Raw genomic sequence first — 16,384 nt, forward strand, 5'->3', positions numbered from 1 at the left:
TAATGTTCTACACCCAATGTTGAACCTCATTTACAGATGTGTTGAATGCACGATTTTTCTGTGCCTTATTTATAAAATTATGATATTTTTTCAATAATTTTCAACATAGATACTTTCTATAACTAAGGATTAAAAGGTTGGGAGAATAAAAAAAATTTAAAAAAAAAGTTTGTAAGTTTGTAACTTAAAAAAGTTTTTATTTGATCTTATCCCTATATATATATATATATATATATAGAGAGAGAGAGAGAGAGAGAGAGAGAGTCATACTCCAATAGAAACCTCCTTATTCTACAAACTAAAAACGGGTTATATGGCGTTTTGGTCGCTCAACTGACCGAAAACTTGCAATTGGGTCATCCAACTCAAAAAGCTGTCAGTTGCATCATTATACTCTTAATATTTTTCATTCGGGTCACTAACCGTTACACTCCGTTAAAAATTTGACGGAAAGCTGACTAAGGTCGTGACTTGGCTTAAATAAATCCACCATGGCATGTGCAGTCAGCTGAAGTGGCATTTTGGTCACTCAACTGACTACCAACTTGCAAACGATTATTATGATAAGTGACCTAAACGAAAGTTTTTTGAGTTTGATGACCCGATTGCAAGTTCGTAGTTAGTTGAGTGACCAAAATGCCACTTCAGCTGACTGTACATGCCACGGTGGATTTATTTAAGCCAAGTCACGACGCTTAGTCAGCTTTCCGTCAAATTTTTAACCGAGTGTAACGGCCAGTGACCTGAATGAAAATTGTTAAAAGGATAATGATGTGACTGACAGTTTTTTGAGTTGGATGACCCAATTGCAAGTTTCTGGTCAGTTAAGTGACCAAAACGCCATTTAACCCAACTAAAAACCAAGCTGAAATATCACTAAATCCTAAAACAAATACCACTAAATTCTTAAACAACCCCATCTCCACCTCCATCTTCACCAACCCCACATCCACATCCGCCACTGCCACGACCTCCGTCGTCACCTCCTCCATAACCACCACCACCACCTCTATGCCGCCTGCCCCCTCCATCTCTACCTCCACCTCCATTATTTCTTTAACAACACAATCTCCACTCCATCTTCACCAACCACATCTTGGTCGCTGCTTCAACCTTCTTCAGCCCCGTTCATACTTCTTTCTCCACCTCGGCTCAACTTCAAAACGCGGCGGAGCCACCACTATTCCGGCAACGCTACAACCCCCTACTTCAAGCCGCACATACCTTCGCTACAATCATCCTTCCTCCATCTCCACCTCCACCTCCACCATCTTCACCACTGTCACCACCATCTGAATTGAAAACGTGAACATGTCTGGAGATTTGAGCAGTTTTTTGAACATATATGGTGATTCTGGGCGGTTTCCACAAGTTTTCACTAATTCTTGCAACACAGATCACTAAATCCTAAAGTGAATATCACTAAATTGTACTGAGAATATCATTAACTTGTATTGGTTTCTAGTTTTTATTTTAAAAGTGGTTTCTATTTGATCATGAGCCTATATATATATATCATTTTTCTTGTATATTGATTATGTTTTGTTTAGTTTGTCTCTTTTTCAGGATATTTTGGAAGCGAGCAGCTTGTGACTTTTCTTATGAATTTTCTTTTCTAATTCATTTAAGTTTTATCATCTAAGCGTTCGAAGTTATGTTTGCATGATTTTTGGTTCAATGATAAACTCTCTTGAAAGAAAGAAATCCAGGATGCGATTATTGTATTTCGACACAATTAATTTACGAGTATTTAGACCTTAAAAAAAAAATTACGCACACAATTTTTAATACTAGTGAGTTATTTTATAAAAAATAAAATAAATACTACTGATAGTGATAGCGAAGCCCGGGGGTTCCTAATCATATCCTCGCTCACTCCCCCTACCCAAATTCTAAATTCTTTCCTAGGGTTAGGGTTTTTCAATTCAGTCTCCCCTCTCTCCGCTCACAATGATGTACGGCGATCCTCAACAGCAGCAGCAACAGCAGCTCGCTCCGCCCCCTCCGCCGCCGCAGCACCACCAATTTCAGCAGCAGCAGCACCAGCACATGGGAGAGTTCCCGCGGGGCCCACCCCAGCATCACCAGCAGCATCCGCCGCAGATGATGATGCGACAACCGTCCGCTTCGTCGACGACTCTCGGGGGGATTCCTCAGGACTATCATCATCAGAATCAGAATCAGCCTCCTCATTCCAATTATGATGGTACACTCTAATATACGCTTGTCTGTATATAAACTGGAAATGCACTTAATTTAGTTTGAATTCGATTCCTACATTGGAAATTTTGCCGAATAATATATTATAATATTGGTTTTGGGAGTAAGTGGAGACTCTAATAAATTTATGGAAATTGAGGTTAAGTTAATTGTCCTAATTATTTGAAATTACAGACTGTCTATATTTATATTGACGATAAATTAAATCGCTTTGCTTCATTTCTTTGTTCCAAATAGCCTGTTGGATCTATAATGTAAGAGGTAGCTGTTCTAACTATATTTATCTAGCTTAAATGCTGATTTTTATGTGTTATGTACCAGTGAGAGATTGGGTTTCACATCATTTGTGATGACTATATCATGTTATTTTGAATGTATTTGTTTTGCGGTTATGCTGGTTTATGAGCTCAGTAGGAAAGAGGTGGGATTTATTATTTGTAGTATTTTAATTTTAATATTTTAGTGTATCATGATTTGAATATATAAAGCATGATATATTTTAATTTTATCTGTAATTGATTATTACATGATTTTAAAAGCATGTTTTTTTTTTGTTGAGGATTCAGTAGACATAACATCAGTTTGAAACTTCTATTTATTTAATTTATATATAAAAATATAAATATATAAGATGTCGCCATATATATATATGTATTATTAATTGGATAGGATATAAACTAGTATGTAGTAATAATATTAAAATCAACTCCGAATTAGTTATTGAAATTTGAGCAGCTCAGTATAAATCTTATACTCTCTCTATATCTATATATACTTTGCTGATCCACATTACATACATCCTCTGTTTTTTTTGAGTGGGATAGAGCCACAGAGGGGAGTTGCGTATGTGTATTTTTTTAATTTATGGGAAATTCTCAATGATACCCTTCTATTTTTGGCTTTTTCAAGTGGTGCCATTTCGTATTTTCAACTTATGAGTGGTACCCTTATATTTTAAGTTTCAAACACATAATACCTTTCCGTTCCTCAAACGTTCGTCAAACATTAAATTATAAGGGTATCACATGTAGAAGTAAAAAAATAACGGTATTTGTTAGAAAAGATAATAGCACAAGGGTATAATAAAGAATACTCTTTAATACACTTTCTGAAGTTTTAAACTACGTTGTGTTCATATATTTTTATGGTTATATTTTTAAACACCTTAGATTGTTATGGGTGTTGAAAGTGCGAAAAAATTGAGGTTTAAAAGACTAAACAAGTCATTTACTGAAATTTTAACATCTGGTTAACGGAATGGCATGCTATGCGTGAAATTTAAAATACAAGAGTACAATTGATAAGTCAAAAATAAAAAAACACCATTTAGAGAAGTCAAGATTTAGAATTGAGGTTTAAATGGCTAAACTAGTCATTTACTTAAATTTTGATATTTAGTTAACGGAATTGCATGCTATACGTGAAATTTAGAATATATGGGTACCATTGATAAGTCAAAAATAAAATGACACCATTTAGAGAAGTCAAAATTTAGAACAGAAGGCTACCATTGAGAATATCCCTTTTTTTATTTATCCCTTGTGCTGGAATTGATGATTGTTTAGCTATTATTTGTGCTGATGATTTGGTTCCAATTCATGTTGCAGCACATGCAGACAGTTTTGCTACAAAGAGAATGAGAAAGATTGGCCAAAGGAGAGCAGTTGATTATACAAGCACTGTTGTGCGGTATATGCAGGTAATATACACCACACAAATCTTATTGTCATTTATTATATGTAGCTCTGATTTACCTGCCTAGTAATACTACATCAGCCTGCTAGAAGTTGTATGATACCATAGTGATGGTCGGTTATAGATCATATTATGGACCTTTGTTGTAATTATACCTTAAGTTTCACTCTGTGGAATTGCTGGTTTCGTTCATCTGCTCGTTGGCAGTAATTTAATGAATCGCTTATTTAAAGAGGTTCCAGCATGTTATCGTTCTCTTGTTTTGGCTAGTTAATAGTTGTAATGCTTTATCTCAAGGATAGAGGGGAATACATTTCACCTGGACTCCCTTTTTCCTTCTATTTTCAGTTTTTTGATTAAATGACGGAAACTGGATGCACAATCTGTGAAATGATAAGTTAATTAAGTATTGCATGGGTATCTCATTTGCTTTTAATCACACTATTTTACTTATCTGAGCAAAACACTAGTACAATATTTGGCCTGAATTTTTCTTGTTTAAACCTGAAGTGATTCGTAGCTTTGGTCAGGCGTACCTTAGAAATGGCAGAGCTCATCAATCCTCTTAAAGATCAGTAGATCCTCTTGGAAGCTGGAACCTAATTAAAATTTTCATTACCTTGAACCACCTCGATAGCATCATTATCATCTTGCTTCTTGCTTCGACATCATGAAAATTAACAGATTCTTGATCTGGTTACGTATAGACTAGCGTTCCTTCTTGTACTTGTGGACGGGGAACGAAGGTGGAGCAAGTGGTACACGCGGGTCCAAAATCTACAATCATAAAAATTCTTAAACATAACCTATGATAAGTGTAACCCAATTTTATACATGATAGATGCATACTAATAAATCGGGATTTGTTGGGATCAATGCTATTACTTCTTTTGTTCAGCAGTTCACATGTTTGTACCAGGTATATGGTGTAATGTTTTGTTTACTTATTTTTTAGTTGATTTTGAACATTTCCATGCTATGTGCTTGTTGAATAAACACTGTTTAAGAATCAGCCTTCTGCTGCATATGTGTATATAGGGAGGTGAAAGTCTGTTTTTTCCACTAATCTTATATTATATGGTTCGCAGACTCGTATGTGGCAGCGGGATTCAAGGGACAGAACTGTATTACAACCGACTCCAGCTGCAGCAATTGATGTCAGTTAAAGATGAACATTTTTCTATTTCCATAATGTAGACCTGTCTGGCTAAGATAACCAATCTTCTATCCTCTATAGCTTTTATCTTTGAGGGTTTATATATTGCCGAAGAAATACAATAAAGGAATTATTTCGCATAATATTTTTTTGTTCGCGTTAGCTTCATTATCTTTTGTTTATGTTGGGTGCAGATGTTGCCAACAGTTGCCTATGCAGATAACCCGTCCACAAGCTTTGCTGCAAAATTTGTGCACACTTCTTTGAACAAAAATCGATGTTCAATTAATCGTGTAGTGGTGAGTTCGACGGGACATATTTAATTTTTATTTCTGTATCTGTATATTTATCAATTAGTCATCGTGATTTACTGGCCTGGTTTGAGTAATATTGAATCAAAATTTAGATTCATTCTGTTAAATCCCGATTAGTTTAGAGAATTGGATATTTTAGTAGATTAGACACATCGTATATTGATTAAAATTTTAGTTATCCTTGCACAAATGTAAACTAAGTTCGCTGCAAAATCGTCAGTTAATTTTTCAATACTAAAATTCATATCAAGCCACTCGTTCATTTGTAAAGATGCAGTGATGATGTTAAATTTTAATGTCAGTGTTGACTGTATGTAGTGTATGAGTTGGTGAGTGCCATTACTCAAGAAGGTTGCTTTTGAACTTTTAAATACATATTAAAGTCGTGTATTAGCTCATATTATAATTTGTTTTACTCTTGTTAAGCAAGCAAAACATTTTGTAATTATACTTCATAAAAGTATCAACTTCATTCGCAGACCTTAAGTACTGTGCTTTCCCCCATTTGAGTGTAAACTTGAACAACTTATGATACAGAAACAAATCTGACTTTGTCCTTCTAGTTATATGTTTGAGTTTGGTTTCTGATTATATGAATACGATTTCTAGGAAATGTGATTATATTTCATTGGTCTCCGTTGTGTATATTTTGTTTCTATGTATCAGAAAGAACAAATTATACCGAAAATATGGATGAAGTTTTTCTTAGTTTTAGTTGTGGATTATATTATAATTTCCCAGAACATTTTATTAATTAAGATTACTAAAAATCATGAATTAAGATATTTAAACAAACTAAGCCTTTGTCTTCTAGTATGTCTTGGAATCTGTGGCCTGGGCTTTATAGGTGATATGTTAGAGAAACTTATCACGAGTCACTTTTGCAAATATCTTTACTTCTGCCGATAAGTCCTGACAATAATTTTTGTTTAAAGTGGACTCCCACCGGCAGGCGGCTTATTACAGGCTCTCAAAGCGGAGAGTTCACATTGTGGAACGGGCAGTCGTTCAATTTTGAAATGATTTTGCAGGTAATAGACTTTTCTTCCTAACAATCAAATATCGATCGAGTCCAAATGGACTTATGTTGCTGTGTATGTGCAGGCTCATGATCAAGCAATCCGGTCTATGGTGTGGAGCTATAATGACAACTGGATGGTCACTGGTGATGATGGAGGCTCGATAAAGTAGATACTCTAATGAGGACAATTACTTTTTTATATTATTTTTCTAATACATACTTTTATCTTTGCAAAAGTTGACTTGCATTTCTTGGGATATGTAGATACTGGCAAAATAACATGAATAATGTGAAGGCTAATAAGTCTGCTCATAAAGAATCTGTACGTGACCTAAGGTAATACCAGTTTTAAGGTGAATCAGTGATTTATATGTTTTAACCTTTTATTTTAATTATTATGTCTATTGCTTCTACTCTGTGGAGGAACTTGCATCCACGCGGGGGTCGGGTTGGGGGTGGGGAATAAACTTATAATTTTTGTCTCAGACTTGCTAATAAGTGGCAGATTTCATCTATACATTTTGGTGTAACATTGACGCCTTTGTACAGCTTCTGTAGAACAGATTTGAAGTTCTGTTCCTGCTCTGATGATACGACAGTGAAAGTATGGGACTTCGCTCGATGTCAGGAAGAGCGGTCTTTGTCTGGTAATGTGCTCCAAGTTGTTTCTTAAGCAGAAAAGAATAATGCTGTTCCCTCATCAGACCATATAATATATTCAATTAATGCGGCTTCTAATAAGGAGCTATTATTCATCTTTATCTGCAATTACAGTTCCTTTAAATACCTCAAATAAACTGCTGGTTTTCCTTGTATCTAAACGAATTAATTAAAAGAAACACAATTATGCACCCATATATGTTCTTATTCTTTGTTTTCACTATATCTTGTGAAATGTACAATTGAGCCCTTGGAGATCGTGGCCCCTGAAGTAGTGAATATGCAGAAAACCTACTATGATAAGCAAGGTTCTAGTTTGGTCGTAAGGGATTTACTCCTGTCACAATATTGAGTTTATATTATTGAATATATATGATGTCGAGGTTATTTGTATGTACCATGGTTTGATATATATTATAGATTAAGGGAGCTCTCTGTTTTCCGTGAAGAAAGATGACTAGACTGTGAGATTTGAAATGTCTTTAGATATGAAAGGCATTATTTATCGAGAAGAATAGTATCTGTCATCTCTTAGTTGTGTTTGGCAACAGCAATTGTTGGTTTCTATCTGAGCCGCAAAAGACTAGTAGGCATTGCACATTTGGATTGCTGCTAAACAATGTAAAACTTTAGGGTTTGGTTTTGCGCTCATTTGGATCCAATAGCGCAAGTCTAGTATTTAAAAAGGCCAATCCTTTCTGAAATGGAATCAGAGTTAGCAGACACGACTTGCATGTATTCTCCTAAAAGTCAATGGGAACAAATTTCGTATCTAATATGCAGATGGCAGTTGGCATGATGTTCCTTTAAGCTTTGTTACATTAAAAGTACTTAAATGAATAGACTATTGTACTTTGAAACAGAGAAATATTGAAGACGGTTATTTGATCATTTATAAGTTACTACTTCAAATAAAGCACAAGACCTGACATCTTTAGGTGCATTATAAACTTTTGAAGCATGTTTTTGAGTTTTATCTAGAAGTACGTTAGAATTTGTTTTAAAATTGTTGCAAGTTGTCACTGATTCTAGAGTATATCGTCAAATTAAAGTTTCTCTGACATAACCTAAGGGTCTTTCTTTGTGTGGGTTAAACTCAGGCAGGCCATGGTTGGGATGTGAAGAGTGTTGACTGGCACCCTACTAAGTCTTTACTAGTTTCAGGTTAGTTGATGAACTTTTCTTGATTGTTTGCTGTCATTTAGTATGGCAGTGCTTGCAGCTAATATTTATGCGTTTTTTGTTAGGCGGTAAAGATAACCTCGTGAAACTCTGGGATGCAAAATCAGGGAAAGAGCTAAGCTCATTGTTAGTACAAATATTTAATGTCCAAATTTTCTATGTTTTATATATTGATTATATTAAAATTTTAGCTTTTCAAAAAATCATGAGATTTTTTATATTGCAGCCATGGGCACAAAAACACTGTTCTTTGTGTAAAATGGAATCAAAATGGCAATTGGGTGCTCACTGCCTCTAAGGATCAGATCATCAAGGTGACACTCTGTTCTTTTTTCTCTTTCCTAGTTATAGTTTAAGCTGGAATTGTGTTTAATCATTTCATCTTATATTGACGAATAAATAAATACATTTTTCAGCTTTATGACATACGTGCTATGAAAGAGCTCGAATCTTTCCGTGGTCATCAAAAGGATGTTACTGGTTAGTGCAGCTTTCTTTTAATCAATAAGTGGAGCATTACGTGTCAATACTAAATTACTATATTCCAGAAGTTGTGAAAATGTAGTAATTGTACGTTGGTATGGTATCTGTACGCACTACACATGTTTTTTAAATATATGTCTGAAACTCCCATCCTTCGTAACACTACAAACAAAACCTTTCTATGATATACTTGTTAATTTGGATGCCATGAACTGTTTCCAGAAAGTTGATGGGCAAAAGGAATTAAAGGATATTGATATAGATATTAATGGACCAAATACCAATTGAAGATGAGCTTCTAGGTAATCAAATTACACCCAACAATAACTCTGAGTTTGTGAATGAGAGTCACGCAGACATGGAATTGACAAAAAATCATGACTGTATGGTTTTAACTTCATAAATAGGACAGCTTGTGGCCTTCAGGACTGCTTGTTATACCTCTATCGTCTTCAGGTCTCCTTATCTTTTCTTTTCACACGTTTCCTCCAAGTTCCCTTACCCTAGCTCCCAACTCTAAAAGGATTCCCTGCATATTCTACTCTTGAAGTCTGCAGTACATTGTTTCTTGGAAATTTTTATCTTGCTTTCTTTTCTTTGGACCTTATTATTAATATTATACCTCTAGTTCAAATGCTTATGCATAAAAAAAAAATTGCGTGTTCAGCAATACCTGTAGTTATTATGTCTCATCAACATTCTTCTCAACCACCAATACCAACTCATAAGTATATATTACAATGGTAAAGCTTAAATGGCATCCTAGTTTCTCTATGTAACTTGCTTTTTATTGCTTTAGTGTCCACATGTACTTCCTGGCAACTGATCAATGTACTAGGCTTTGACTTTTGAGTTCTGACTAATGGCATTAGATTTTGAGAGATATCATGACATTTTCCCCATAGAATCACTCACATGATTTTGTACCGGTTCCGGAAGAGCAAAGAAAAAGGAGTTCTATTCTTTTTGTTCACCCTCTGGTATAGATACCTTGTACATATTAAATATATAATGTAAAAATGTTGCACTAATGAAAATTCAAATTGTGTGTCCTGGCTTCAATTAGTTGATTTAAGATTCTGAAGTTAAAATTTTAAAGCGTTCATTGAATGAGTAGATGAATAAGTTACCCAATAGAAGGCCGTGTGTACTAGACAACTCGAGGCCTCAAGGTGTGGCCTGTGGCGTAAGGCCTAAATGGTCATATGCAGGCCTATGTGTGGACTAGTAGATTACATTTGTGTTTTATACCATGTGATTATTGTGGAAACCTTGAAAGTAATCTTGGCCATAGAGGTATATATATGACGGATAATATGTTGGCCGGATCCTTATTGTACTGTGTTATATGGCATTCATGATATTTTCATCTATGTTTTCACTAACTATTTCGATTGTTACTCCTTTCATGCATTCTAATTTACAGGTTGCTGCTTTTTTGGAATATACATATATGTACTTACTTTGTGTTAACTTTCTTCATTGTGCCAGCATTGGCGTGGCATCCTTTTCATGAAGAATATTTTGTAAGTGGGAGTTTTGACGGATCTATTTTCCATTGGCTAGTCGGGTACAATACTTGCACAACCTCTTATTTCCCTGGATCTTTTTCCTGCTATATATATCTCATGTTTCTGAGTTGGTGCATTTGGGGGTTGACAACATTATTGACTATCTGAGATTTTATAGTTTTTGTTGTGTACCAGTTACCTAGGTGATTGTATGGTAATCGATATTATGATATATTTCTTCAAGCTATCTCTGGATTCTGGAAATATGTAGTGATAGATAAGAACGGTCATAAAGTATAGTGGTAATATATTATCTCTGTACTTGGTGGTTTTATCCTGAGATTAACAGGTGTCCTGTCAGGAATTGACCTTTGAGTTTTCTGATTTTGTAAATGTTTTTGTGATTTTCTGTGTTTTTAGGCTAGGATTGTAGAAAAACAAGTAGGAAACAGTGTTTACTAATACAGGTTAGCAGGATGACAGATAGGATTGAGAGAATTCTATCGAGGACAGAGAAATTTGTAGAGAAAGCTATGGTTTAGAGTGAGAAAACAGTTACAGAGAGAGAGACAAGAGAGAAAAGCAGTTGGTGGAAATAGATTCAATTTTTTGTATTTAAATTCATAATGCATAATACAAATTACATCTACTACAGGCATTTATAGACCTGGACTATTAACTCTTTAAAAGGATAAACTGCCCTTACTACTACTACTGTACTGCTACCATTGTATCATCAATTAGCACTAGTAACACAAAAACGATCCTGACATGTCCACTGTCCAGTCTTTTTGTTAAAGCTGATTTATCTGTGGACAAGTCTAACTGATCTGGAGCTGATGTCAAAAGGATGCAGCCCAATTTTGCCCTTAATTGACTCTTTCAAAAAGAATATAAAGTTAATGCATGAATCTGATGTATGGGGGTCCTTGAGTCTCTTCTATGTATAATGGCTGTTGCGAGTATGAGCATTCTCATAGATAGATGTTTAGATTCTCATAGACTGATGTTTAGAAAAAATGGTGATGAGTTACAGAATATTTAGTGCAATGCTTGCAACCACTTTTCTCGTTAGTTTATTTTGGACTTACTATCTGGCGGTGTTCTAGATGGTAGGCGGCACTGAAACGCCCCAATTCGGCCCTAAGCGGTGAATTAGGCGTTTTTTACAAAAATTGGTCCAAGGTGGTCGACATCCCGCCTACGCAGTGTAGGCAGCCAATATTTTTTTTAATAAATAAATTTTAAATAATAATAATAATTAGAATAGATTAAGTAGTCAGTTATACTTAACTTAATATCCTCTAAAAAATTAAAATAGCTAATTTTTATTTATTTTTCCTTTACATTATGTGTAAGAGATGTGTTTGTATATATTTGTTAGTCAGTGATCTTGTATTGTTGTATCAAGTATTTATTTAATATATGATATTGTATTGTTTACCAGTCAAATACTCTACTAGTAGTGAAAAATATAAAAAAAATATTAAAGCATGTATGATTATAATAATCTAAATTTAATATCTGTGTGTGTGTGTGTGTGTGTATCCTGTTAATGCTCCGATTAATCCCCGATTAATTGCTAGAAGTTACCCCAACGCCCTGGGACGCCTAGCAACTTATATAACACTGCTATCTGGCCTATTCCTTGTTTCGAGGATGACCTTTTTATCACTTTTTGACCCTCATCCATGCATCTAGGATTGCTTTTTTGAATGCCTGACTTGAGTACTAACCGGATTTTGATTCGGAAACCATAATTTTATTTCTTGAATTACCTTTTAATATATGCTTGACTGTATATCTGACCCACTAGTACCTTGGATAAATCTAAATTTTTATATATGTTTGACTTGCCCATGTGTCAGAGCCTCTTGAACTTAATTTTTCTTGCTTGTATGCTTGAGTTGATTAGTAACTCTTTTATAATTGGGTATTTGGGTGCCTACTTGGTCCACGGATTACTATTTTGTATTGGGTTTAACTGTAACTATTGTTGTCACAAGTATTTTACCTGCGAGTTGGTAGATTTTTTTCATTGGATTTAGTGGATTCTAATGACTCTTACTCTATAATTTGTGCCCGATACTTTTTAAGAAAAAGATTCTATCAATTGGTTTAAAGATTATAATCAAATACAAGTATTTTGATTATTAATAATTGCGTCCAATCATACACAACTCTGTGTAATGTAATGGTACATTTTAAATTATTTTTTAGTTGGTTAATTAATTTTCTATGTTATACATGATATGATATGATTATCTATAAATATAAAATATAAATTGGTATGAAATTGACAAGTATAGTAGTTGAGTCCTGTATGATTAGCTTAGGATATACTAGCTGTCTGTTTACTAAGAACCTGGTTTGGAAAAATTTACAACATTGTATCATCAATTTATATGGATTTGTTTAAATTTTTAATTCAGCTGTTATACTTTTGGGCTCCAAGTAGGTTAGCCACTCCTGACATTGGACATCTGATGCAGGCACGATACTCCTCAGGTTGAAATTTTTAATGCACATGATAATGCTGTTTGGGACCTGGCATGGCATCCTATTGGATATATATTATGCAGGTATAGTCATACTTTCTTTCTGTTATACATTGTTGTAGAAGTTCCTTCGTTGGAGAAAGACATATGAGCATGTGTGTTTGCTAAATTTTGTTCATGTGCAAATGTTCATGGTCAGGGATATTTCCGACTTAAAAAATATTGAATTTACGAATTTATTGCAGATTTCTCTCGGATAACTTTTTAACTGAAGTTAGGTATAAATGGTGTAGAATGTGTTTTGGGAAGAGAATCTCAAATTTCAGAATTTAATCTCTTAGAAATTAAAAAGTTGGGATAATTAACATTATATCTTGGTTTTGTGGTTGTTTGTAGTTTTAAGATAACTCTCAGTCAGATAAAAACACTGATAACTGCTGTCACTGCTCTTCACACAGGACAACACCAGCAGTCTTTCTTATCTAAATTTTCAGTTATCCAGAGAAGCTTTAGCCGAAATTTGGTACTTAATTTTTACTTCATGTAACAGATACATTATAAGCACCAATGTTCCTCGAATCGATAATAATTAGTTCCTGTGTTCATTGAACAGATACTTTGACCTTAAGAAGGTTTCATTTTTAAGTTTTACGCAGAAGGTATACTACGTAAAACTCACAACTAACCCGTGTGTAAAACTGGGAAACTAAAAATATGGGTCTTAATCACTTAATGGTTTCAATACCGTAGGATGAGAGGTGTGATATGTTTTTATTTAATTATTAACATTGATGGAAACAAGTTATCTACATTTCACTTTATGTGTTTTCTTATGCATTATTGTTATTGATATTTATGTTGATGTATGAATATATTTTGCAGTGGCAGCAATGATCACACTACGAAGTTCTGGTGTAGAAATAGGCCTGGGGATCCCGCTCGAGACAAATTTAATATGGGGCAAAACCAGGGTAAGCCCGTGCCTACTTATGCACTTAATACTGACAGATTTTGATTGAACTCAATTGAAGAGCTCATCTGAAGTTATATATCATTGATAGTACAGATGGGTTATTAAACTTGTGATCTTTGCAGGTTATGGTGAGCAAAACTCTACACTTGCCAATCGCATGGCTGGTAATTTTCCTGGATCTGATCCGTCCACAACTCCTGGATCATTTGGTGGTGGATTGACTCGGAATGAGGGAACTATTCCAGGAATAGGAATTGCAATGCCGTTGTCCATACCATCACTTGAGACATCAGCTCAAGGAGACCAGAAGCCACCTATATCAGCTTCAATCCCATCAGGAGCCCCTCCTCTCCCACCTGGTCCACATCCATCTCTCTTTTCAGCCAATCAACAACAGCCTTATCAGCAAAATGCTCAGCAGCTCCAACATCACCAGTTGCACCAACAGCAAATGACGTCTTTACCTCTCCCCCCTCCTAACATGTCACAACTACAACATCCTTCCCATTTACCTATGTTACAACATCCTCAGTTACCTCGTCCTCCATCTCAGCTTCCTTCTCACAATATGCCATCGATGCCTATGCGACCAATGGTACTTCTCGCATACCCTCTTTCTTTCTTTCTTTTTTTTTAATTGCCCTAATGTGAAAAATTGGAAAGGGCATAATTGTTAAATATGTATGATAGATGAGTACACATTGGTCCTCATAGTTATAATGTTATATGATCATTCTTCATCATTGTTATTATCAATTTAAATCCAGGTTCTGGATTTCCGATTATGTTGTTGTATAGTTGTAATGTTATGTTGAAGGGGTTAGCAATGCCTCCTATGCTTTTGATATAGGTACAAAAACTGCTTGGATTGACATTTTTTGTTATGCCAGGGAATGCAAAATACAATGAATCAGATGGGGCCTCCAATGCCTCAGAACCATTTTATGAACATGAATCATTTGCATTCTGGATCTCCTGGTGGTCCACCTCCAGGAGGAATCCCAAACGGGATGCAAAATATGCAGGGTTCTTCAAATCCAAGCGGTAACCAAATGTTCCCCCAAGGAGGTTCATTTAATCGGCCACAAGCTCCACAAATGCCACCTATGCCAGGGCATAACCCGTTCCAGGTTATTTGTATTAATCCTACTCAACACCGCATGTTTAAAATTATATATCATGATCATATTATGAAGGATGCTGACATTCATCTGTTAAGTTCTTAGGACTACAGTTATGCTTTAAATTCTTTTGATGATCATTCTTCCCTTGGTTTCCTGACCCCTCTGGACCTGTTCAGTACATGCATAGTACATTCCAAGAGTTGCCCATTTATAAAATTTTGGCCCTTAACTGAAGATACCAGAAGTGTAAATAAGGTTTATCAATATTTTAATATGGTAGAAATTCACACCTGACCTCGGCAATCCTAGAATTAGTGATAGATAATTAAATATTCATGCACAAAGCAGAGGGTTAGACAGAAGAGATAGAAATGTAGCTTAGATTAAATTGAAAACTACCGTGTAGTCAGATAATGCTCATCGCATTAATATTTGTTTGGAGAACCATCGTCTGTTGAAAAGGTTTCTTAATTTTTTTATATTTCTTTTAATGCAGTCTGGGAATCAAAATATTAACGCGATGGGAGCATTGCCTCCTAATTTTGGGATGCCATCTGGAATGCATCCCCCACTGCCACCTGGTCCTCCACCACATGGCCAACAGCCTCAGTAAATGACAGTTGTTTCTATGAAGTCCTGTAATATTAGAAATGCTTGTTTCTGAGCTTCATGGAAAATCGGTTGAGCTGCTACTGGGTCATTCCTGATTTGAGCAATTGTTTTTTTGTTTAATAGAAATTTAGTCGTATATCAGTGTTGTAAAAAAACTATGGCACAGTCTTTCATGTCTTGAGCTAGTATTAGTGAACTTCATGTAGTAGGGTAAATGGCCTCATTTATATCCAGTATTCCAGTTAGATAAATTTGAGTATCATCTATTCCTGATAAAATTTTAATATTACAACATTTATTTTGAAACAAATAATCCGGTTGGTATTATTGAACTGAAACACTCATTGTTTACTTTAAAGTTTGGCTTCGTGAACGTTTGAAATACCAGTTTTTAATTTTGAGGTGTTGATTTGTTGTCTAATAATATGAATTGAAGTTTAATTTTTTTTCTTACTATATATTGAAAAATTAAGTTTGTTTTGCAGGGTCGAGCTCAAGAGAACCAATGCTTAAAATGGAACCATAACCACTAAGGTTCTGTTGCAGAATCCTATATTTTTTTATTGATTTTCAGGCATGTTTTTTTGAATTGTGGTGTGTTCTCAAAAGTAATATCAAAATATAATACATAAAAAAGACATTTTTTTCCATGTGCAGCTGTAGAACCTTAACTAATACTAGAAATATGGTAATGGTTACTCTAACTAATACTAGAAAATATGGTAGTGGTTCTAAGGTTCTCTCTGAAACATGACTCTTGTTTTGTAATCCTTTCGTTGTTTATCGTGTGGATTTATGTTCATGAATGTTTCATAATCAATGGATACAAAGGGCTCTATTTTTTTGGCACAAAAGTATTTTTTGCTAATTTTATATTATTTTGTGGAGCAACAATTGAAAAAGTTAAATAATTGTTAGATGAAATTTGGTATATC

At 34.7% G+C, this 16,384-nt stretch overlaps 1 protein-coding gene across 1 annotated transcript; it reads left to right on the forward strand.

Annotated features, from left to right (window-relative positions):
• Nucleotides 1-1,834: 1,834 nt before the first annotated feature.
• Nucleotides 1,835-15,856, forward strand: LOC108201745 (flowering time control protein FY). Its single transcript, XM_017370031.2, has 18 exons — nt 1,835-2,206; nt 3,828-3,919; nt 5,004-5,072; nt 5,266-5,370; nt 6,321-6,416; nt 6,490-6,572; nt 6,671-6,742; nt 6,956-7,053; nt 8,171-8,230; nt 8,314-8,374; nt 8,475-8,562; nt 8,665-8,728; nt 10,223-10,301; nt 12,735-12,824; nt 13,623-13,711; nt 13,836-14,308; nt 14,604-14,843; nt 15,334-15,856. Exons 1-18 carry the CDS (start codon nt 1,951-1,953, stop codon nt 15,448-15,450), a joined length of 2,232 nt encoding a protein of 743 aa, XP_017225520.1. The 5' UTR covers nt 1,835-1,950; the 3' UTR covers nt 15,451-15,856.
• The last annotated feature ends 528 nt before the right edge of the window (nt 15,857-16,384 follow it).

Source organism: Daucus carota, chromosome 9 (assembly GCF_001625215.2).
Source record: "Daucus carota subsp. sativus chromosome 9, DH1 v3.0, whole genome shotgun sequence".
Lineage (NCBI taxonomy): Eukaryota > Viridiplantae > Streptophyta > Magnoliopsida > Apiales > Apiaceae > Daucus > Daucus carota.